At 39.5% G+C, this 24,712-nt stretch overlaps 1 protein-coding gene across 1 annotated transcript; it reads right to left on the bottom strand.

Moving 5' to 3' along the window:
* Positions 1-2,714: 2,714 nt before the first annotated feature.
* LOC125384450 lies at positions 2,715-9,068 on the bottom strand. Its single transcript, XM_048403723.1, has 3 exons — positions 8,953-9,068; positions 3,996-4,210; positions 2,715-3,652 (listed from the first exon to the last, which is right to left on the bottom strand). The coding sequence occupies exons 1-3, from the start codon at positions 9,019-9,021 to the stop codon at positions 3,586-3,588; spliced, it is 351 nt and encodes a 116-aa protein (XP_048259680.1). The 5' UTR covers positions 9,022-9,068; the 3' UTR covers positions 2,715-3,585.
* Positions 9,069-24,712: the final 15,644 nt, after the last annotated feature.

Raw genomic sequence — 24,712 nt, 5'->3', positions numbered from 1 at the left:
AAGGATCTGCTGGTAGCTGGTTTTGAATCCAAGTTTAGCCTTGGTATGAACATCAATACCAGTCCTATTGTATTGTGAACAGCAAACCATGATATATGTTTCATAAGGAAGGTAGACTTGAGGTCAGAGGCACCGCATCTCTCTGTATTGAGTCGTAGGGCATCACTATGATGATGCTAGTCCTGCACCATGACTGTGGAATATATTTATTTTATGAAAATATAATTATCTAGAAACGCACACAAAAGCAAGTCTAGCCAGCTCAAGCTAGCTCTATTCCACTTTCTGAAATCATCATAGGGAATTCTTTTTTATTTTTAGAGTCAAGAAGGATATTGTGTAATATAATATTTCAGAGACTAAATGTTAGTCTATAATGATGCCAGTATGCCACCTTACCAACTCTTCTGGGTGTGACCTCACTCACTCACTCACTCACTCACTCACTTTTATGGTGTGATGAGCAAAAGCTTAATCCATTAACCCACATAACCCTACTCTTCACCCCTTACATACAAAACAGAAGAAAGAAATGTTGACAAAAAATAAGACAGTACCTTGGTCACAAAAATATTATATGTGTCCAAAGCAGAAAATCATTTGTTGCAAAACACCAGATTTCATTCGTTATTTAGAAGCAAAGAAGAAGGATAACACCTTTAAGGACTTCACATCACTCATCAATGTTGGATCAAAAGATAGCACAACAGGAGATAACCACTGTTCAAGGTGCAGGGTCCCATCAATTTCAACAAATGTCTCAACTAAGGTCAGTTATGAGGCTAAAACACTTTTACTGCAGGGTGTGGGGGTTATTGCAGCAGACAAGACAGGGTCTGGTGTTCAAATCAACGCTGCACCCTGTTGGCCCTTGTCATCAACTGGGGTCTTATGCTCCTCTGTGCAGTGTAAAGGATCTTTGATGTTTTTCCACAATCAAATTTGTAATGATTGCGTCTTTATTGTTCTTTAACACTGACTCTTTGTAAATAGAAGCACTGTGTATTTTGGGTCGTTGGGGAAGACTTGTGGTTAAAGCTTAGTGTCACGCTGACAACTTGGGCTCTGTTGCTTTCAGCTTAGGATTGGTCCTCAGCAACTTGTGCTAGTTGTAAGAGGCCACTAAATGGATTGTGTTGTCAGACTCAGTGACTTGGTTGATTATGTGTCAACATACCCTGATGGCATGAATCATTGCTGACAATATCAATCACTGGATTGTCTGGTCCAGATTCCATTGTTTACAGACTGCTGTCATCTAGTTTGAACATCTAAAACTTTGTCAGTCATGATATATTTCTGTCCCTGCTTAATCTAGAGGTAGAGTGACACAGGTCATGACCATGAAGTAAGGTTGATATAGAACCAAGGTTCATAGTTCTGTCAGATCAGGGAAGCAACTCTGCTCATGAAAAAATAGTGTGCACTTCTTCCGTAAAAGTGTGACAATGATGTACACAGTGTGCACACTGTTATTATGTTTATACCTCCACAAACAGACAAAATAATAATGACAAATAAAGTAACAAAACCCTTTCCATATTGATTAGAAATCTCTGCCAAAAGCAGAGTCGATTGGATGATTCTGACTATATCATAAGCATGTGTTTGAATCACTATCAAACAGTGATGATACCAGGTGTTCGCAAGACTATCCTGCCCCACTGGTGGCACCCATCACAAACACATACAAAGGCAAGTCAATTCACCCAAAACAAACACGGCTACATATGGTACAAGTCAAAAAAAGGAAATTGCATCAGACATCATTCTTGTCACTGATGTGTCAAATTTGGAAATGACTCTCACATATCTACCATAAATGTTTCTGAAAGCATTGCTGAGACCTTGAATGTTGTAACCTTGATGAAACAGTTTCTGAGCAAGTGTAGCATGACGCTCTTTGAAATCTTGGTTCAAAGAAAGTCAGTTCTTAGCTGTATCATGAAGTAGTATATGAAGGTGCCATGGTGAATCAGCTGAGCCCTACAGTGACCAGGCTTGTTATACACTGTGAAACCTGGATGGGACATCAAGCCATGGTTTAACACCTCTGGCCAGATCATATCCCATCAACAATACTGTGAGTGTGTTCATTGATTAACACTACAGTGTGCAATATTCCATATGATGGAGGCCTGTAAATAGTCTTGTCTGGACCAGACAATCCAGTGTTATGATGTGCAATGATCTACACTCTCAGGCATGATTAGCATCTGGTCCGTCTGGACAAGTAGAAAGTTGATGGTGTGCCTATCTGTTATTGTATTCATTCAAAGTGCAGAGTGATATTTTCCCTGTGAAAATGGAGTCTAGGTTTTAGAAGTATAGTGCCAAAGGTCCATTTGCCAAGAAAGGAGGATAATGTTTTTCAGAGGTCAGTGATCTGCTTTAAAATTGCTGGCTATATAAAGTTGTAAAACACAATTTTCTTATTCTCTCATCTAATTCATCAGTTATTACTTACAAGAAATTGAGTCCGATGCGTTTTGTCTTTATGAACTATATCCAGTATTTTCTGTCTGGATTGTTCGTCTGTTAACCTTGTCAATATCATTATGAATGCAACACATCTCTTTCCGTAAGTGGCAATCCCTGTACGAATGCTGATATCTGTCTTTGTTTATATCACTTGTTTATTGCTCTGTCTAGACAAAATTGATGTGCCCCTTCTTTGATGGCATCACCCACACAGCGACGCCACCAACATCTTACATGTTTATACCATATGTCTTTTGTGAGACAAACGTGTATTATCAACATACTCTGTCAGTCTATTGTCAATCTACGATTGAACAAATGAAATCAGCATGATGGAAAACAGCAGCTACAAAGGAAGTTACATTGATTATCTCCCTTTAACAATTTCACATGGGAAGGTAATGTTGAGTAGAGCAATGTCTATTTGTCTTATTTTTGTGAAGCCAGTTCTTAGCAGAGATCAGAGAACTCATGTAATAGTGGTTCCATTGATGATATACACTATATTTCATCCTTGTTGTACAGGTTTTTACACATTTGTCAAAATACTGAGACAAAAAGACCACACACAAAATGTTTTCAATGATGAATTGTTCTTAGTTTCGGTAAAAACTTATGAAATATTTAATTCTTTTTAAAAAGATACACGAAAAGTATATTTCATAGGGTTTTTTAATCTTGCACAATTTCTGTTGAAACATGTAGAAACATGTGAGTTTGGCAAAATGAAATTAATGATTATATATAATATTAATTAGAAATGCTCTATAATTAAGAGGCTACAAACTACATGTTCTTGATAGAGTTGAAACAAACTTAGAACAAATAAATACTTTATATAAGCATACATGTGAATCCAGTTGTTCTTAGTGAGTGGAACATGCAAAATGATAATTATAAATACTTTAGGGGAACTTGATAACGGAGTGGGGAGATTATTGGACTATGGTTTTGACCATGGCAAAATAAGAGTCTCTAGTATTTCACATTTGTCAATAGATCAGACTGATATTTGAGACAAGTGGTCAATAATAATAATAATGATAATGATAATAATAATAATATTTTCAAGAAGTGGCTATCTGAACGACCACTGCATCGAGTTTATGTGCAGTATTTTGAGAGGATAAGCAACCCTGGGGAGTCCTTCACTTGGATGAAGTCAGCTGGCCTGAAAAGTGAAACAGACCAGTCATTTCCCGCTCAAAACCATCAATGTATTGTTTTGCATCAAAATGAACATATGAAACGTAGAATATGCAATGAATTTAATGAGGCTGTCCAACACATTGTCAGTGAATGTCCATCTTCAGCACAAACACAATATCTTAAGCGACATGATGGTGTTGCTCGATCATTTTATGTTAACTGTCTTCGCTACCTTGTGGTTTTGACACAGAGGTCCATCCATGGTTACAGCCCAGAATATTTAGAGGACATCATGGAAAGGGATAAATACAAAGTTCTTTGGAATAGGCCCGAAAACAGCCTCAGACCTTTTCAGGCCAACAAACCTGTGTAATGCAGAAGGCTGCAGTGTTGGGGAGTCTTCACATTCTCCGAAAAGTTCTGGGTGGGTATGACTATAGGCAGCGCTTCCTGGGAGAAGTTCCATTCGCTGTCTTGCTGAGTGTAGAAGGGGTAATGGTTCTGAGCTGATGATGAGCCTAACCAGCCTGACTGTGCCAGGATCACCCAAACCCTCTTCGCTGCATTTTTTTGTTTTAATCTGTAAATGATTACATGCATTAGTTTGGCACTGTTTTCCATCCACTATGTGGTTGCTCAAAGTGACTCCCCCCCAAACACACACACACAACCTCTCAGCCAATTGATCAGTGTGCACTCAACAATCATTCTCAGCTCCCTGGGGAGTATACAACCCATGTTGCATTCCTTTGGCATGCCAGTAACCCAGTTAGCCCTGATTATGTTGCTAGTTATGTCAGCTGCATGCTCATGGGTTTCACCAACGTGGTTAACGTCGAAGATTGCTTCTCGCTTTCCCCCCACAATCTGTGATGTAGCAGAAATACTGTTCAAGGCAGTGTTAAACCATAATACAAGATGGCAATAGAACAGAAACATGCCAGTTCAAAATCTAGTTCCAGATAGCTGAGGTGACATTCGTGCAGTGATCTTGGGAAAACACCACTGACCTCATTAGATCCTTCATAATAAGGTACTGAGTCCTGAGACAACAATGTCCCAGCATTTTCTGAATTCTTGTTGTTTTTCCATTACCTCCGACTGAACCAAATGATGACATTCAAAATAAGGTGACAACATTAAGCCTGTTGTACAGGACATTGACACAAGCTTCAATCCTGCTAGGCTTATTTGTTGCCACCAACAACATAAGCTTTATAGGCCTCATAACAATCTCCTCAAGAACTTCTTTTTCTTCTTATATTTTTCAGGGTTCATGAACAGGTGATTATTTTCAGGTACTTGAATACCTACCCTGGTAGAATATGGCTGACGAAATAAGCTGTTATCTTATTAAACTTGCTTCATTGGCTCAGACTAAGTAACACACCAAAGCTGTGATATTTATTTTTAGGTAATTCAGCAGGTTTAGGGCTAGAAAATCTCAGAAGCTGTGCCAGGATCCGTTGATTGTGGGTTTGTATCGCACTTGGATTATAAGATCTTAGCATGGTTTCTCTGCATGTCCATAATCTGTATCACCGTTGCCTTCCTCCCACATGAAGCTGACACATTGTGATATAACTGAAATCATGTTCAAATTGGGTTAAAACCCAACTCATCATCACTCATTTGCCCTCTGATTTAGTTGTGCCCCATTTTCAATGTCACCCAAAACATGTCTGTTCCATCTGCAGAGTAGCAGCCCTTTCATATATGACAGGATCCACTGATCTTGGGTCCTAACATCAGATTCAGCCCAGTAATGACCCAAGTTCCATTTGGGGCTTTCACATAATGGTAAAGGTCTACGACCTACATTACTTGGGTCTCTCCTCATTCATTAAGCTTGGGCACGGGTGGCCAAGCCGACTAAGGCGCCGCGATTCGCTGTGCAGAGTTGCCACCCTTGGACACGCCAGAAACCTATGATTGTGGGCTCCATACCCGTGCTCGTGAGTTTCACTGAAGTGGTAAACGTCTGAGCTCTGCATCACTTTGGGCTTTCCTCCCATATTAAGCTGACACGCCGTGATATAACTGGAATACTGTTAAAACAGCATTAAACCCAACTCACTCACTCACTCATACATTAAGCTTACAAAGCCTGATTTAACTTAAATGTTTACTGTCACTGATGAAGAGAAGGAGAATAATATTCAATTTCTGTCGCAAGTATGGTAACACAAGTCTTTGGCACCAATGGATTAGGTCATGTATCATCTCTTTCACACCCCAAAATAGAGCCCGATGCTAGCTGTCAGATTGATCTGATTTGAGACTGGCTGTTTAGAATGTGCTGTTATTGTCAATCACCCTGGTAGACTATGCTGTAAAGCATCATTCAGGCTTTCCTACATGGCAACTTGCAGAGAAGTACAGTTTTCTTTGCACACCCTTTAACAAAATTTTATTTAATTTCACCGAATTGGAAAAGGTCTAAAACATATAACACATCAAGGTTACATGACATGATATATACGTGTACTGACATACAGCTCAAAGCAGCATTAAACACACCTATGCGCCCATTGGGGTATTACATTGCTAAAAATGGTATAAAATCATACTTTCTCACTTATTGTGATATTACATTGCTAAAAACAGTGTAGAACCAAACTCGCTCGCTCACTCACTCACTCACTCACTCACTCACTCACTCACTCACTCACTCACTCACTCACTCACTCCTCACTCACTCACTCACTCACTCACTCACTCACTCACTCACTCACTCACTCACTCACTCACTCCATGGTCTGCCCGGTGAGATGAAGGTCCAGAGTTCGATCCCCAGCTGCATCATACATCGGTGTATTGTGTCTGAGTGGGGAATTCATGTTAAACTGCGGCATGGCATCTCAGTTTGGTACCACTATAAAATTGGCATTAGTCTGGACTAGTATAAACAGATCCATGCAGACAAGCACTTGTGCAATAAGTGCTATAATCTTGGCCGCAACGTTAAACTCCATTTCACCTCACCTCACTGCTATTACATTGCTTATAACAGTGTTAAACCATACTTACTCACTCACTTACTAACTCACTGTGATATTACTTTGCAAAAAACAGTGTTGAACCATACTTACTCACTCAAAACCTTTTGTACTTTAAATTAACCCCAAACTGCACTTTGTCCAATCTCTGGCCTAGTTACAGATTCCATCTAATATGGATCAATGGGATATTACTGTGTCTGGCCAGCTTATTCATGGCAGCAGCTGACCATTTGTTTCTGTTCCTGTCTGCTTCAGCCACTTGCTGTCCAGCTATCCTGGCATCACGAGTATTATCATTACATCATTAATCTGGCTCTGGACTCATGTATCTGTCTGGTCACAAAGGGTGCAGGGAGTCGGTTACTTTGTTGAAATTTCATTGTGTTTCACATGTGTTTCCCATATCTCATGACCACATAAGACTTGAAATACCCTTCATGTTGAATATAAATGAAACATTGTTTCACCAAAGCAGTTACAACTTTTGATCACCATGTAATGCTTTGGCCTGCTTGCCTGTTGACAGTGTAGCAAAGCGGGGAGTCATCCAACAGACTGCTTCCTTATCATTTCAGCATGCTGATGGTGTTAACCTCTTTAGAAATGTGGACAAGGCATTTGACCTCAGATCAGAAGGTCCTTGAAGTGAATCACATCACGGGACATTTTATTTTCTCTTCATCATCATAAGCATTGTAAACATCAAATCCATTGAAAACACAATTTATGATTCCAGGGTACAAGTGGTCCCCAGTATGCTTTGCTTGTTGTTAGGGGTGACTGAAAGGTATCAGGTGGTCCCACTCTGTGACTTGGCAGATTGTGTGTCATCCTATCACTGTGGTATAGTTAAATGCTCATGCTTTCATGACCGCCTCCCTGGTCTAGTGGTGGAGTGTCTGCCTTCAAAGTGGAAGGTCCGGGGTTCGATCCCCAGCCGCGGCATACCAAAAGACGTACTTGTTGTTACCCTGCCTGGTGCCCTAAAACAAGGACTGCTGGTCTCTGAGTCAGTTTCCAATGTCTCGGTGGGGTATTCATGTTAAACTGGGGCATGATATCTCAGTGACCTAGCACTGTAAATCAGCATTAGGCCAAACTAGTACAAGCAGCCACACACTTGATAGTTTGGGGCAACTGTTCCCTTAATTTACTTCATAGTGTTCCTGGTTTTGATAAAAAAACACCAACAAATAATAAGGATTCACAAGAAAAAAGACATTTCACAGAAAACATGTAATGTGCAAATTCACAATAACAGGACTGTTGAGAAATAACAGATCAAAGCTAATTCTTAACATAAAATATTGAATCAATGCAAATTAAAACAGCCAATAATGTGTAAAATAACTCAAGATAGAGCATCAGCCCTGAGAGCGGAAGGTCAATGGTTAGATCCCATTGGTGCGTCATGCATCAAAAGACATTTAAACTTGGTTCTTAATGTTAACCTTCCTGGCGCCATGCATGTCGCTATATGAGTGCGATACACTTCACGTCACCTCAGCATCATCTTCAAGAGGTTCAGTTGTATTTTCAGATTATATTTCCAAAACTCTCAGTCAGGATGAAGACAAAACTTTAAAAGAATTAAATTTCAGGTCTGAAGTTTAGTTGAGTGATACCTGTTTAGTTGAAGCGTTATGGCCGAGTGTCTTAATGAGACAGTATGCTTTTACTTGAGGTGCAGCTGCAGGATTTAGAAGATCAGACAATGTAGGCCTGGAATTGAGCCCTACCCAACCTTGACTTGTCTGGTTGTCAGGTATAATCTGTCTCCCACTGTTAAATGGCAAAGTATGTGCTCTGAAAGTAGGGTTAATAACCGAAGAAACAAAATTCTAAATGAGTTTACACACTTTTTACCTTGTGCCACATTGTTTATGCTCTGGTTGGTGACACTTAATGTCACCGTGAAATCTTTAAGAGCTTTTAAGAATGTTTTACACGCAAAAACATAAAAACTGGTATATATACGCCTACACTATTATACTTTTTACCATACAACATTCTTTTAGATATTTATGATATGATTTAGGTTGAGTGAGTTCATATTTTATGTTGCCTATTGTTGGCAATATTTCAGCTGCATAACGATGAATAATTATGGCTGACTGTTAGGGTCATATTTACTTATGCAACAGTACCATTGAAATAGTAGTCCCTTACGGACCCTGGAGAAATTTTTTACAAAAAAATCACTCTCTTCCCAGCCCTAGCGGCCGAGTTCTCTTTCCCTTTTAGCAGTAAGCTACCATTGTTTTTACCAATCTATCTTGTAACTGTCCAGTATTTGTAACTGTCCAGAATTTATACTTACCCTTTGGCACAAAAGCAGCCCAGAAGTGTGTAAGTTCATTAATGCAACTGTCAGCAATATTATTATCATGTCTGGATCAAGTACAACAGTGACTTGACTGCCTCTGTGGTCTAGAAGTGGAGTGTCTGCCCGGAGAGCAGAAGGTCAGGGGTTCGATCCCTGGACGTGTCATTCCATAAGATGTTAAAAGATTATATTTGTTGTTACCCTACATGGTGCTCGGCATTTAGGGACTTAAACAAGGACTGTTCGGCTCGAAGTCTGTATACTGTGTCTGAGTGGGGTATTCATGTTAAACTGCAGCATGGTATCTCAGTGGGCGAGCACTTTAAAATAGGCATTAGTCAGGACTAGTACACGCACGCACACGCACATGCACATGCACACGCACACGCACACACACACACACACACACACACACACACACACACACACACACACACACACATAAACAATGTAAGTGTAATAATCTTGAATGCAAATTTAAACTCAATTTCACCTCACCTTGCCTATGACAGTGACTGAAAGCAATGATCCCAGCTATTTGTGAACAAGAACAGACAAGCAGCCAAATCCCATGGCGTGACCTCTGATCACTGGTTGGTTAGCCTCTTCAACAAGCTTGAGATACTGGGGACATTCCCTGGTATCTCTACAGGGTCATATCTAAGTAAATGTGACATTGAAGACCTGAGTTCACGAGTTTCACATCTATGCTTGTGGTAAGAGGGGACTAATGGGATCAGGTGGTCAGGCTCAATTAGTTGGTTGATGCATGTCATCGTATCCCAATTGTGTAGATTGATGCTCATAATGTCAATCACTGGATTGTCCGGTCCAGACTCAAGTTATTTACAGACCACAGTCAAAAAGCTGGTATATATCTGAGTGAGGCATTAAACAACAAACAAACAAACAGATGGCTGTGATAAAGCTAAAATATTGCTGAGTGTAGCGTTAAGCAAACAAACAAACAAATCCGTTGTAAATTTCATCACCTTCATCTCTTTGGGCTTTCCTCCCAAATCAGGCTTACATACCTGTGATAAAAGAGGGTAAAACCAAACTAACTCACTCCCTAATGAGGGGGTGGTCCGGTAGCCAAGTGGTTAAAGCGTTCGCTTGTCACACCGAAGACCCGGGTTCGATTCCCAACATGGGTAAAATGTGTGAAGCCCATTTCTGGTGTGCCCTGCTGTGATAAAGCTGGAATATTGCTGAAAGTGTCGTAAAACCCCACTCACTCACTCACTCCCTAATGATCTTGAAGTTGTCTTAATGGTTTTCATTTTCACACAATGCAGCCATTCAGTCTAATTTAGTTCACAAAACATAATTCTTCACTTGACTCTACATTTCATCAGTGACGCAGAAATAATCTAAATTTGTAGGAAACTTTATGTCATGCAGTATTCATCAAAGAGCAATTCATCCGTATAACATAACATTACAAAATAGCAAAATGGCATCTTGAAAAAAACCAACTCAGCATGCAAGCAAAAATTTACAGAAAGCTGTCAACCATTGCACAGCTTGATTTCTTTCCAACTATTGGCCACATCGATTATGTTATCAAATATGCTCATTTAGAGGATTTCTGAAAAGCGATACTATTGTAGTGTGAATAAACCAATTTGATCATCATAATCATCCAGATTACTGCAGTCTTTCATCATTACACTCAGCAGGAGGAATTCACTCCTACTTTTTCATAACATTAATGGACATAACATGCCGTTCATGTGCCCAGTCCATAAACCCAGCTATTGTCAGTTCACAATTGGCAACCAGTTGCTTCGGAAAGTTGTACGCATGAAGGAATCAATAGAAAGCTAATAGAGATGATATATCGTTGATTTCCGTCAATCTTTGATCTGTCGAAGGCTGAAGACGGCACTGATGTTGAGAAAAGACCGTGTCGTTTTTGAACAGTGGGACTGTGATTAATAATGGCATTTAGTGAGGGCATATCTTCGATTGATAGTTATTGAAAGGGCACCTGCTACTGTGGATAATATTGAATTTGTGTTACGCTCCAGACTGTATGATTAAGAAGTCATAAACTGAAATTGGAATCCATCAAATTGACATTGACAAGGTGGTACTTTTCATAAATCATGCACCATGTTCGGTAATGAATACCATAATATGAAACTGATGAGTCTGTTGCGTAATAGATTTTGCATGAAGAGTTTAAAAGATTGCTTTTATTGAATATCTTTTATATTGGAAAGGTCATATATTCATGCTTAGATTATATGACATGATCTATGTGTTTTGGCAAAAGAAGGAAATGTCAGAGTGATATGCAGGGTCAAATTTGAGCATTGAACATGCCCTTTCTTTGCTTTTGAATGGAATGGTTTGAAACAATTACTGAGGCCATTGTCAAGCTGACCTAGTTTTGAAAACAAGTTTGTGAAGTAATTGTACATTACATTTTGCTGTAAATTAACAATCATAAAAACTGTCTGAGACAAACTTTTCTTGCTAAAGCAGAGAAGTATCACTAACTCAGTTTAGATGATACATGTCAGCTTTCAGTTTGTCAATTAGGCCACAAGAAAAGCCACCACAAAGGACAAGGAAGGATGAGGACCCTATTTGGCCACAGAGAAATGTCAAATTTTAAAGTTGCAAAAAACTTTGAAATATTGGTATGAAAATTATGAGACAAGCTCAAATGGCTTACAATCCTTTTTTCCTTTCTTACACTTACAAATTTTGAAATTCTGACATGACCAAAGACGTAACTGTGGCTTAATCTTTAAGCTATGGATTATAATGATAGATGGTTTCACTGAAGTGGCACCCATCAAAGTCCTCCATGGTCTTATCTCTTACATGAAGTTGACACACCATGATATTACTATAATACTTTTCAAACAGTTTTGTGTCCTATTTACTCATTAATTCTTCTGAACATTGAGAAAGATGAAAATATATCTCCCAATTCTTTAAAGAGTATGTGAGGTAATAGCACTTTACACCATACATACACCTGGACAAAAGGTAAGCACCCCCTGTGATAATGAATTATATCATTTCACTGTTAATTTTAATTTTTAACAGCAATGATGATTATTACACAAATCATGTTCCATGCATGCCACTCATGCATTCTCCAAAATGCAGTATGTTCAGGGATCAATTTTTGGTATAATCTGCTGTCTTGCAGTGTTTAATCCTTCCCTGTGAACATGGCATGGAGGAGGATATCAGAGGCGCAACGATGGCCAATATTTGTAATACATTCCATTTTTTGTCCTTCGAAGCTATTGGGCATCAACTAGGCTGCCGTTACACAGAAATCAACTATTGCTGAGAAAGTATAGTCCATCTATTGCTGCTAAGAACGTACCATGGACAGGATGACTTGTGACATATCAGGGAGAAGACAGGGCACTGCTTCAATTTGTATGACAACAGCCATTTGCAATGAGGTGACAACACCCTATTTACGGCTGTCCACCAGAAACTTGAGGAATCACTTGACAGAAGCAGGAATGTCATCCAGGAGAGTCATCAAATGCCCCTTACTACCAGATAACCATCAGAGGTTCCGTTTGGCATGATGTTTAGCATGCCAGGCTTGGCATCTGAGAATCTGGCGGAATATCATTTGGACGAAAGTAGGTTCCTGCTCCATATCTCAGAAAGATGACTAAATGTTCGGAGGCACAGGAAAAAGGCCTTTACACCTAGGGACATCAGGCAAACTGTCCCTGATGGTGGAGGTTTGGTAGTGATTTGGGGTGTATATCCCACAATTGCAACCTCACAGATAATCAATACATCCGAGATGTTTTGGAACCAGTTGTTGTCCCCCATTTCTACAACCACCCACTTGCCACTAGACTTCAGTTCATGGATGATAACAACAGACCCCATCGTTTTCAAGCAGTAAGAGCCTACTTCCAGAACTGTGACAAGTCCAGATCTGAATCCGCTGGACACATTCGGGACATCCTAGGACATCAAGTTCAGGCAGTGGAGCCTCCTGTACAAAATCTGCGTGAATTGTAAGCAGCTTTACATCTGAAGTGGCTGCAGTTGCTCCTTCAGTAGATCTGATGTCTTACTGGAGGGATAAGACACTTGGTGGAGGCAATCATCCAGACACGTGGAGGCTTTACTATCACTGAACTTTTGTCATCAAGAGACTCAACATGACCTTTTATCCAACTCTATAAACTCTACAGCTCCATTCTTTAAAGGGATTCTGTTAAGGGCTGAAACCATCACCTGTGGTTGTGCAACAATATCGTGATTAAAACCTAACCTCAGCTGACATTGGTGGTTGTTTCTTATTTTCAGAGGGTTGTTCTTACAGATCACATTTGTTTCTCTGAGCTCATATTGTCAGTAATTTCATTCTAGCACTTGTTTAATTTGCCATTGGAAAATGTCTGGGGTGCTTAACTTTTTCCCAGGTGTATATAAAAACATTTTATGAACAATCCCAGCAGGCCTATTGGCATATAGGTACTTCATGAAAAGAATTCTCTTCATATAAAGCTTTCACCACACAAAGACAGACAGTAACCAGTCTATGTGAGAAGGGGTCCTTGCACATCTGTTACACTCATTTTACTATTATCATGCATCAAACATTAAATTAACCATACCTTTCAATTGTTTCAAAAAGGTTAAAAGTTGTGTATGAAGATAAAATATTTGGTAGGATATGCAGAAAAAACAGGCACAGGTCATAGAAATAAATATATTTTTCCCATTACATCTTCTTTCCTTAAGCCTTACTGAAAAGCAAAACATCTTGTTTGAGAGTAGAAATTGAGCGTTGCTATACTCAGGAAGTAGTTGGCTGACAACATGTATACACTCACACTTCTGAGAAACTTCAGTGTTGGAAGCTTGACATTTTCAACCACTCACAGCCTGTGAATCAGGTAAACATGGTATTTCGCCTTAACAAATTTATGTTAGGCAATTTTCTGCTCTGCCAATGTGAAAAATTTACTCAAATGGTTCATTCCCCGAGGCTTTCACCGATTTATCATACTTGTCTACCATTTGTGTGGGAATCACACTTAGCAAACACAGTGTACTGATGGATGTGATTCATGGGGATTCAAAGAGTCTGGTTTAAAATTGTCAATTTGACCTTGAACTTCTGTGTGTCCTTTCTGTAAATGGTTTTAAAGTGCAGAAACTGTGTATCGGATGGTTATTGAAGAGTCCTGGCATCTGTCTTTGTTCATATTTTGGGACTATAGAAACATATAACCTTTGTATCAGCGAAGAGGATGTTTGAAAACTTTCACGTAAACAGAAGGTGACAGGCTTGCATAGTTGTCTCCCTTTGGTATACACACACTCCCTGTGAGGTTAATTAACACAACACACAGACCCTCATTAGAAACCCTGCCTGCCAGACAGTTACTGTTGGAACATTGATATATACTAAAAGGGATATATGCATTCCCATGACTTGTTTATCAAGACATGTGTAAATCCAGGCGATTTCACTGTGACAATAGTGTCCTGTCTAGGAGAGCTTCACTGTACAAATTCAGTACTTGATTTAACTTGATTTGATCAAACTAAAGACCAGATACTTCTTCTCTGATTCTTTCTTAAATACCTTGCTTCCATGAAATTCAGACATTTACAATTGAAATAACAACAATGGCTGTTGATCATTTGAGTTTCTAGTTGTGGTATTCTGGATTTGCAAAGAAATGTATATCTGGAATTTGGGTTGTGTGTGGCACAGGTGGCCCTGTTGTCTTAGGATCAGTTGGAGGGGCACAGGTGGCCCTATTGTCTGAGGTGCAGTTGGAGCGGTACAGGGAGCCCTGTTGTCTCAAGTGCCTTTGGAGGGTACAGGTGACCCTATTGTCTCAGTGCAGTTGGAGGGGTACAGGTGGCCCTGTTGTCTGAGGTGCAGTTGGAGGGGTACAGGGAGCCCTGTTGTTTCAGGTGCAGTTGGAGGGTACAGGTGGCCCTGTTGTCTGAGGTGCAGTTGGAGGGGTACAGGGAGCCCTGTTGTTTCAGGTGCAGTTGGAGGGGTACAGTTGGCCCTGTTGTCTGAGGTGCAGTTGGAGGGGTACAGGGAGCCCTGTTGTTTCAGGTGCAGTTGGAGGGGTACAGGTGGCCCTGTTGTCTGAGATGCAGTTGGAGGGGTACAGGTGGCCCTGTTGACTTAGGCACCACGTTTTGCTATACAGAGTTATGTCACTTTGTCATGCTAAAGCAAGCTCCTTCCTCGTTACATTGCTGCAGTGGAAGCAGCCATTACAAGAATCTTGAAATTTGCAATCTAACCCCAAATGTAGTCACGTATATATTTTTGTTTATGTCTTTAGGAATGCTATCAAAGTGAATTTTGAAAAGTTTTATGGCTGACCTGATTTCCAAGATGAATCTACCTTTTTGTTTGTTTAATCAGATTGGTTTGAGATTGCAGATTAATGAAAAATCATCCAACTTCCCCCTTACATTCTTACTATACCAATTGTATGATAATTGAAATGAAATAGAAATTAAAATTGACAAACAAGGAAAATAAGAAGGGTAAGGGTATGCAATGTCATGACAGTCATCACTTGTTTGTATACAAAATGGTCAATCAGTTTTGAGTTCAACTCAAAGCATGGTCATGGTCACCTATCACAGTGTGGAGCTTTGACTGGGGCAAGCGATAGTGTAGAGAGCTCCATGAACAGGCTATTGCTGTGAAGAGCTTGTGCAAATTGCAAGTTCCAGTCCGAGATTCATCATGATCATGATCGTTGGTTTGTTTTTCTGTTTCGACTAAATAGAGTCTGAGCTGCATCACTTGAGAATTTTTTTTAATTATATTCTAATGCCATGATCACTCGTGGCCATTAGCTCTCAGTAGAGTTTAATGTTGCTGTGACATGCAATTGCTGCTGTCTTGTAATTTGTCAGGAAACATAGGACATCAACCCTGTCCTAAATCCAGCACTTCAATGATATCAAAACCAAACATAAAGCATGGCAACTTCAACATTATACACTTCTGGCGAACAGTGTTGGTTCCCAATGATATTTTCACGCGAATAACTTTTCAATATACCCTAAAATCTTAAACAAATTATGTTTGTCTCCTATGTATGCCAGAGTGAATAAGTGAATGATATTGTCCGCCATATTTAGCAGAGTGTGTGAGGTAGTTGGTTGGATGGGTTAAACACCACTTTTAAAAGTATTTGTCATTTGATGGCACAATTATGCGGACCACACATATTCAGAGTAGCATGTGATGTCATCCATCATCTTCTGACATTTCCTGCCAGAGTGAAGTCCTCAAATAGCACATGGAGTACACACAGAAAGAGAGTGTCATGGAAAATGTCCAATAATGTTACCAACAACCTCATCCAACAGACTTACTTTTGTGTGCAAATTGTGTGAGTGACATGTGCTACTGGTGGGGCAGGACATACTCTTTTTGCGAACACCTGGTGTCATTACTGATTATCAGTGAGCTACGTACTGTATATCGCCATCTATGAAGCGACCCAATGTATAAGGCGACCCCCCTGTACAAGCCTTTATAATCAATGCTAATTATACCCTGTCTATAAGGCGAATTGGAATGAACCACATCACCAGCACCTCTTTGAGTTAGGGAAAAAAACATCAAAACTATTCAACTCTGTTTTTGAGATGACCCCCCATGAAAGCCCACAAATTCTAGGTACAAATAAACTCGCCTTATACACAGTGATATACGGTGTATCATTTTCACTGCTGTTTTGCATTTTACACCTACAGGAATCTGTTTCAGTGGATAATTGAGTCTGCTCATGTTCTCTGGCGTTGGTGTTTTATATTATTGAATATTCAGTGCCCTGAAAGTTTATCACTGGGTGTTGTTGGGTCTAATGGAAGTTTCCAGGCATCAAAGACTCAATAACACTAGCATTGCATCAGACCAGCATTTGCATCAGACGAACATGCAAATTGAAATGAAAGACTGTGAAATTCCTCTCATGCTATAATACCATGCTGTTCAAAATTGTGTCTGAAAATTGTTGATGGTGGAGAAATCATCAAATAATTGTATTTTCAATACATCAGACTGATCCTTACCCATCACATTCTCATTAATATCAGATCTTTTACTCTGGTACCATACGTCGCTGCATGGAGATCTTAGGTCACTTCAAGAGAACACTGAGCAAATGCTGTGCATCCAATCAAAATGAAGGATCCATGAGTTCTTGAGCCAATAACTTTGTCACCTTTCTAAACCAATTTGGTTTCATTTCTTTAACAAATGTTATATTTGGGTTTACACTTCTGAGTTTTGAAATTTGGATTTTGGTTGAAGAAAACTGACACAGTACATTAATATACTCTCTAGTGTTCACACTTTTAGGATGCAGATACCATGGTGCTCGGAAATTACCAGATGTGTAAAATATCCACACCAATAGAGTAGAGCTGCTTTATACTTGACATGACCTCCTATGGACGTGTCCTTTAGATCTTTATGCAGTGAGGTATCGCATCAGAGTGAGTGAGTGAGTTGGGTTTAACGTCGCTTTTAACTGTATTCCAGTTATATCATGGCGTGTTAGCTTAATGTGGGAGGAAAGCCCGAAGTGATGCAGGTCTCAGACCCACGAGCACGGGTATGGTGCTGACAAACCTAGAAACATAATCGGGGTGAACAAGGATTCGAAACCACAATCATAGGTTTCTGGCATGCCCAAGGGATGCAACTCTGCACAGTGAATCGCGGTGCCTTAGATGTCTGGGCCACCCATGCCCCCGTATCACATCAGAGTAAAAGACAGATTTTAATGAGATAGTATTCATCATAACTTCTCGAACTCAGATTGTATGCATTTTTATAATGATTGAAAACATTGCCAGTATAAACATACTCTTCTGTTCTGGAGTCATCTCATAAATAACTCAGTTTGTTACACAAGAGGCTGCATTTGAGGACAATCACACTGTCTCTTCAGACACAAACAATTATTTCAGTGTTTCTTATTTATGATAAAGTAATACCTGACAGTTTATATTTCTATTGCTCTTTTGTATACTACTAAGTGTCCAAATCATGGAAAATAATGATGTATGATGAGAAAAGTATTGCAGTGAGAGAACAATGTGGGTAATCTCAAAGTAAGTCATTTTAGTATTTCCTACAAGGAGTCCCTTTCATTGAAGTGGCATGCAACATATATAATCATGTCTTTTGAACTGTGGACAAAGATATACATTTTAATATATAATATCAACATCATCAAATCTAGAAAAGAATCTGTGTCGCTAAATTACAGCAAACAAAGGGTGTCTGAATTTTCAAAGGGTGTAAATAGAAGTCACACATGATCCACTCTGAAATTTAAAGACATTCATTTGGGGTCTCCTTGTCTACTGGCCCATTTTGTGACATTCCCTTTGGCAGCATCCATAACGATTTTGTTGTTGTGATCCCTATTGGTATCAGGCTGTGTTTAATATTTTGGGTGATGTTTGAATAATTAACAAAGGTTATTGTCAACAATAGAGAAGTCACCTGTGATTATATAACCCAACAGGTAGGAAGAAGTATGATAAGTCTTGGCAGCCACGAGTAGTGAAATTCTTATCATGAGCTGTCAAGTCCACTTTCTGTAACACGTTCATTTTATTGATCAAATTGAATGAGGTTGTGTTCGTACTGAAACATGAAACTGTTGCTGGTCCCTGAAATGTGAAATATTGTGGGACATTTAGGGAAACTAATTTCTGTCTGAGAATGTTACTCAAGTTTATAGCATTATTCCCTTGTTTGCAAATTCAGAACATGTGGCCTGCTTCTGATTTAGTGGAGTCTGGTTTGAGCGAACGTTTTAAAGCAATATCAAGAACTATACTCTCTCATCGATACTGTGGGCTCTTACTGTTTGTAGAGCCATCCATCAGCAAACCTTGCTGGAGTCTTTTGATTTCTTTCAATGACACAGAGTATAGTCAAATATCATCAGCCGCAACTGAATGGGAGGGGGGTACAGGAATGGGTGCCGTTAGGTCCATCATGTTTTACTCCAGAGTATAAGTTCAAAGACTGTTCAATATTTCTTTAACAAACTTGACACAGATATCAGTCCAGCCATGAACTTTTGCTGTTATGAATTTTGGAAATTTACATTATTTCCACTTTCCATGACAATATTTTCCAAGTTACTAAATTATTTAGGGTTTTTCTTTTAACCTTTACCAGCCATTTATTATCCCACTGTTTTTTATGGGGCAGAACTCCAAAACTGTTGAATATTTCTAGATGAAACTTATACAGATCAGTCTAGTGGTGAACTGATGCAATTTGATGATTTGGGATTTGCTTTTTGCTTTGTTTTATTCTCAGGATAACATGTTGACTTTTACTGAAAATGAGGGTAGTGCTGGTGGGGGGGGGGGGGGGGGAGGGATATGCCTGGTGACTCTTGCCAATGTTTGCATGTATCTGGTTTGATATTATCTGTATCTGTTTGTAATTTCTAAAGAGTAGCTGTAAAATAACAGATGTGCAAGCCACATCAGCTATTTTTCATCTCTTTATAATGGATGATTGTTCTTGCTTCAATAATTGAATCTATATTGGTAAACAAGTCATCTGGTATGTTCATACCAATCTAGAGTAAAAGAAACAAAATTACATTTATTAAGTAATATTGATACATGTTGGTTATATTGATATGCATCAAAACAGAACAAAGATGAGTGGTCAACAGTCTGGTGCGGTTGATGGAAAGGTGTTCAATTGTTAAGAAAAGCAAGTTGATAACTATTTAATATACATGTATAACACTTGTCTTAAAGTATGAATTAATCTTATGTTATTACATTAGTGCAAATCTACCAGAACGTAGCATGTACATTGACCAAATTCAAAATATCTAAATCTAAGATTTGGTTTCATTTCCATTTCCATTAAGCACTGAATTTAAACTGTAACCTTTCACATAGAAGAAAACAAATTGTTTCTTAAAATATTGTTGTTAGGGCATGTGAAAAAATAATTCAGTATATCTTCAATGGGTTAGCCACAAAAGCATGATGCGTTTTCTGAGATGTGTCTTTCAAGCCAATGGAAGTTTAAATTGCTCACGGACGTATATACGTCTTTGAATTGCTACAACTAAGTCTGAGGTGAGTTAAAATGGAAATTGGTAACATGGTCCAAGTTTACTAATCCTTTGAGTTTCCCAAAGTTCTTGCTTTTCATGCCAGACTCAGCAATAGTCCTGATGTTACACAGCAGCCAAAAAGACTTCATCTACTTGTAGAAACATTGTGATCAACATAAAAACCTCTAAACCACAGATTCCTTGCGGATATGAATACAATACAATATGACTATATTCCCAGTATACACCACTGATCACTGCAACAGAAGTAATTCCGACAACAAAGCATTCACTCACTCCTTTCAAACCTTGCACAGACACAAACAAGACTGACAAGTTTGGAGACTTGTTGCTAAAGTTTTCAACTATCACATGATTTACCTATGACATATAGGATCCCATATTGACCAGGAACGAGAAATGGTTTTGGAGAAAGAAAGAATATGATGAATAGCCATCATAAGTGGAAACATTTGTTTTGTGTGCATTGGCCCTGTTGTTTGTGAGACAGCATCACTGCAGAGGATCAAATTCTTTTCAGTGGAATCTCAAAAATCCTTTTTTGGGAAAATCGTGTTAATATTCTTCAATCAGTGTTGGTTATTTCTTGTCAATACTTATGTCTGCTTCAGTGTGCATCATCAGAAGACACGCACACCACACAGAAGAACCCTTTCCCAGATCTGATTGATGTCAGATAGAATCTAGAAGTAAATCACAATGAGTATTGCAACATGATACATTTCACCACAGGCCTACTTATCTGAGTTACATGTAAATCAAATATGGCATTGAACATGCTGATGGGTGTGGTACTGAAGTCTAGTGAGGCTTATAACTGGTTTCTTGATGGTGTTTATTGTATGTAAACATATCAGAAACTGGTACACCTATGAAGTGGTAATTTCATGTAGATGTTGCCACAACTGAAATATTTGGAATATATGGGATTCAGTTTCAATGTTTAACAGCACGCAGACTGCTTTTTTCAATTTGGGGACAGTTGTGTATGGTGTGGTGAGGTGAGGTGAAATAGGGTTTAACGTCACGTCCAAGATTATTGCACTTATAAAGCGACGTGCAGGCATGTGTGTGTGTGTGGCTGCTTGTACTAGTCATGACTAATGCTGATTTATAGTGCTAGCCCACTGAAATACCATGCAGCAGTTTAACATGAATACCCCACTCAGACACCATTTACTGACTCCAAGCCGACCAGTCCTTGTTTTTGCCTCTTAATGTCAAGCGCCAGACAGGGTAACAACAAGTACCATCTTTTAACATCTTTTGGTATGACGTGGGTGGGGATCAAACCCCGGACCTTCCGCTCTCTGGGCGAACGTTCTACCACTAGACCATGGAGGTGTCTGTATGGTGTGATGATTGGTGCGTGGTGTTTCTGCATGTTGAATTCATTTGTTTTGACTTTGTTCCTTTTGATTTTAGGATGGGGATGGGGGGATGTGGGTCCCTTAAACATGCCAGATACATGTGGTTATAGGTACGAATCCCGGCCGAACTATGTTTCTTGGTTTCTCAGCATCATACCCGTCGGTTTCACGAAAATGGTTAACATCTGAGGCCTGCATCACTTTAGGCTTTCCTCCCAATTCAAGCTGACATGGTGTATGTGATATGACTGAAATACTGGTCAAAGAAAATGTAAACCAAACTCACTCACTCTCACGTTTCATGTCACAGAGGGGTGACTAAAAGTATGATGACAGTGTAGTTTGCTGGTTGGAGCATCACCCATTGGGTGCAGTTATGAAATTCACAGGATGAGGGACACAACAAATCCATAAATAATGTGAGAAAAAGGAAGAGAGTCTGTTCTTAATTGGGATTTCTTTCACCGAAGGGATGATTTTAAGAAAAATCACCTGCATGATTAATGAGGAGGACTAACGATGTGTCGTTCTTTATGTCTTGCTTCATTAGGAATGGCTTAATTACATGGGGCTTCGTTTGTTGGAGGGACGTCTAATTTATTTTTCATAGGCCATCAAATTATGTTCATCATCATTTGTTGAAGATATTGCAAGTTAATCCATTATCAAAGCTACTAGATGAGGTGTTAATTGCTGATAAAGATGACAGTGAATCGATGGGATGGGTTATGTATGGCTCTCTGTTGTAGGGGCTAAGGTGGAGTAGCAACAACTATCATATTAGTTCTCCCGTTGTAATTAATACTTGTGATTAATGAGGGGAGATAACTCACCCTGTACTGATAATGTCATAACAAAAGGCCTGTTTGTGATGAGTTCAATGTATGTTTCGGTCTTCATGAAAATTAGTTTTGTTGCAGCTGTTTCATCAAAGATGTGGCAACTGATACATTGAATAGAGTAAGTGTCAGTTATATATGTATGATAGAGATCTATAGCAGGGCACTGACCTCTTCAGATTGTCCAACCTGATGCAGAAATGTACAAATGCATTATCATATGACGTCATCTTGACATGCTGCAGTCAAAGTTTGAAAAGAGTGTGACCTAACTTTGCTGATGTCTGAGGGTTGCAGACCATGGTTGGATCCAAGGGTCGCAGGCCATGGTTGGATCCAAGGGTCACTGGCCATGGGCCCAAGCCATGGGTGTAGATTGTAAGGTGAACCACAAAACACAGTACACATGTATAGATTGTCAGGAGAACAAAAAAACCAAACACACATGAATAGATTGTTAACCACATAACACAATACACGTGTATAGATTGTGAGGTGAACCACAGAATCCAGTACACGTGTACAGATTGTGACCCACAGAATCCAGTACACATGTACAGATTGTGAACCGCAGAATCCAGTACACATGTACAGATTGTGAACCACAGAATCCAGTACACATGTACAGATTGTGAACTGCAGAACCCAGTACACATGTACAGATTGTGACCCACAGAATCCAGTACACATGTACAGATTGTGAACCACAGGACCCAGTACACATGGACAGATTGTGAACCGCAGAATCCAGAACACATGTACAGATTGTGACCCACAGAATCCAGTACACATGTACAGATTGTGAATCACAGAATCCAGTACACATCTACAGATTGTGAACCACAGAATCCAGTACACATGTACAGATTGTGAATCACAGAATCCAGTACACATGGACAGATTGTGAACCGCAGAATCCAGTACACATGTACAGATTGTGACCCACAGAATCCAGTACACATGTACAGATTGTGAATCACAGAATCCAGTACACATGTACAGATTGTGAACCACAGAATCCATTACACATGTACAGATTGTGAACCACAGAACCCAGTACACATGTATAGATTGTGAACCACAAAACCCAGTACACATGTATAGATTGTGAACCACAGAATCCAGTACACATGTACAGATTGTGAACTGCAGAACCCAGTACACATGTATAGATTGTGAACCACAAAACCCAGTACACATGTACAGATTGTGAACCACAGAATCCAGTACACATGTACAGATTGTGAACCACAGAATCCAGTACACATGTACAGATTGTGAACTGCAGAACCCAGTACACATGTATAGATTGTGAATCACAAAACCCAGTACACATGTACAGATTGTGAACCACAGAACCCAGTACACATGTATAGATTGTGAACCACAAAACCCAGTACACATGTATAGATTGTGAACCACAGAATCCAGTACACATGTACAGATTGTGAACTGCAGAACCCAGTACACATGTATAGATTGTGAACCACAAAACCCAGTACACATGTACAGATTGTGAACCACAGAATCCAGTACACATGTACAGATTGTGAACCACAGAATCCAGTACACATGTACAGATTGTGAACTGCAGAACCCAGTACACATGTATAGATTGTGAATCACAAAACCCAGTACACATGTACAGATTGTGAACCACAGAATCCAGTACACATGTATAGATTGTGAACCACAGAATCCAGTACACATGTACAGATTGTGAACTGCAGAACCAAGTACACATGTATAGATTGTGAACCACAAAACCCAGTACACATGTACAGATTGTGAACCACAGAATCCAGTACACATGTACAGATTGTGAACCGCAGAATCCAGTACACATGTACAGATTGTGAACTGCAGAACCCAGTACACATGGACAGATTGTGAACCGCAGAATCCAGTACACATGTATAGATTGTGAACTGCAGAATCCAGTACACATGTATAGATTGTGAACCACAGAATCCAGTACACATGTACAGATTGTGAATCACAGAATCCAGTACACATGTACAGATTGTGAACCACAGAATCCAGTACACATGTACAGATTGTGAACCACAGAACCCAGTACACATGTACAGATTGTGAACCACAGAACCCAGTACACATGTACAGATTGTGAACCACAGAATCCAGTACACATGTACAGATTGTGAACCACAGAATCCAGTACACATGTACAGATTGTGAACTGCAGAACCCAGTACACATGTATAGATTGTGAACCACAAAACCCAGTACACATGTACAGATTGTGAACCACAGAATCCAGTACACATGTACAGATTGTGAACCACAGAATCCAGTACACATGTACAGATTGTGAACCGCAGAACCCAGTACACATGTAGAGTTTGTGAACCACAAAACACAATACACATTTATTGATTGTGAATGACAG

The sequence above is a fragment of the Haliotis rufescens genome, unplaced genomic scaffold, assembly GCF_023055435.1.
Source record: "Haliotis rufescens isolate VD_foot unplaced genomic scaffold, xgHalRufe1.0.p SCAF_3, whole genome shotgun sequence".
NCBI lineage: Eukaryota > Metazoa > Mollusca > Gastropoda > Lepetellida > Haliotidae > Haliotis > Haliotis rufescens.
The sequence above is the reverse complement of the archived record's forward strand: the minus strand, read 5'-3'. Positions and strand labels throughout refer to the sequence as shown.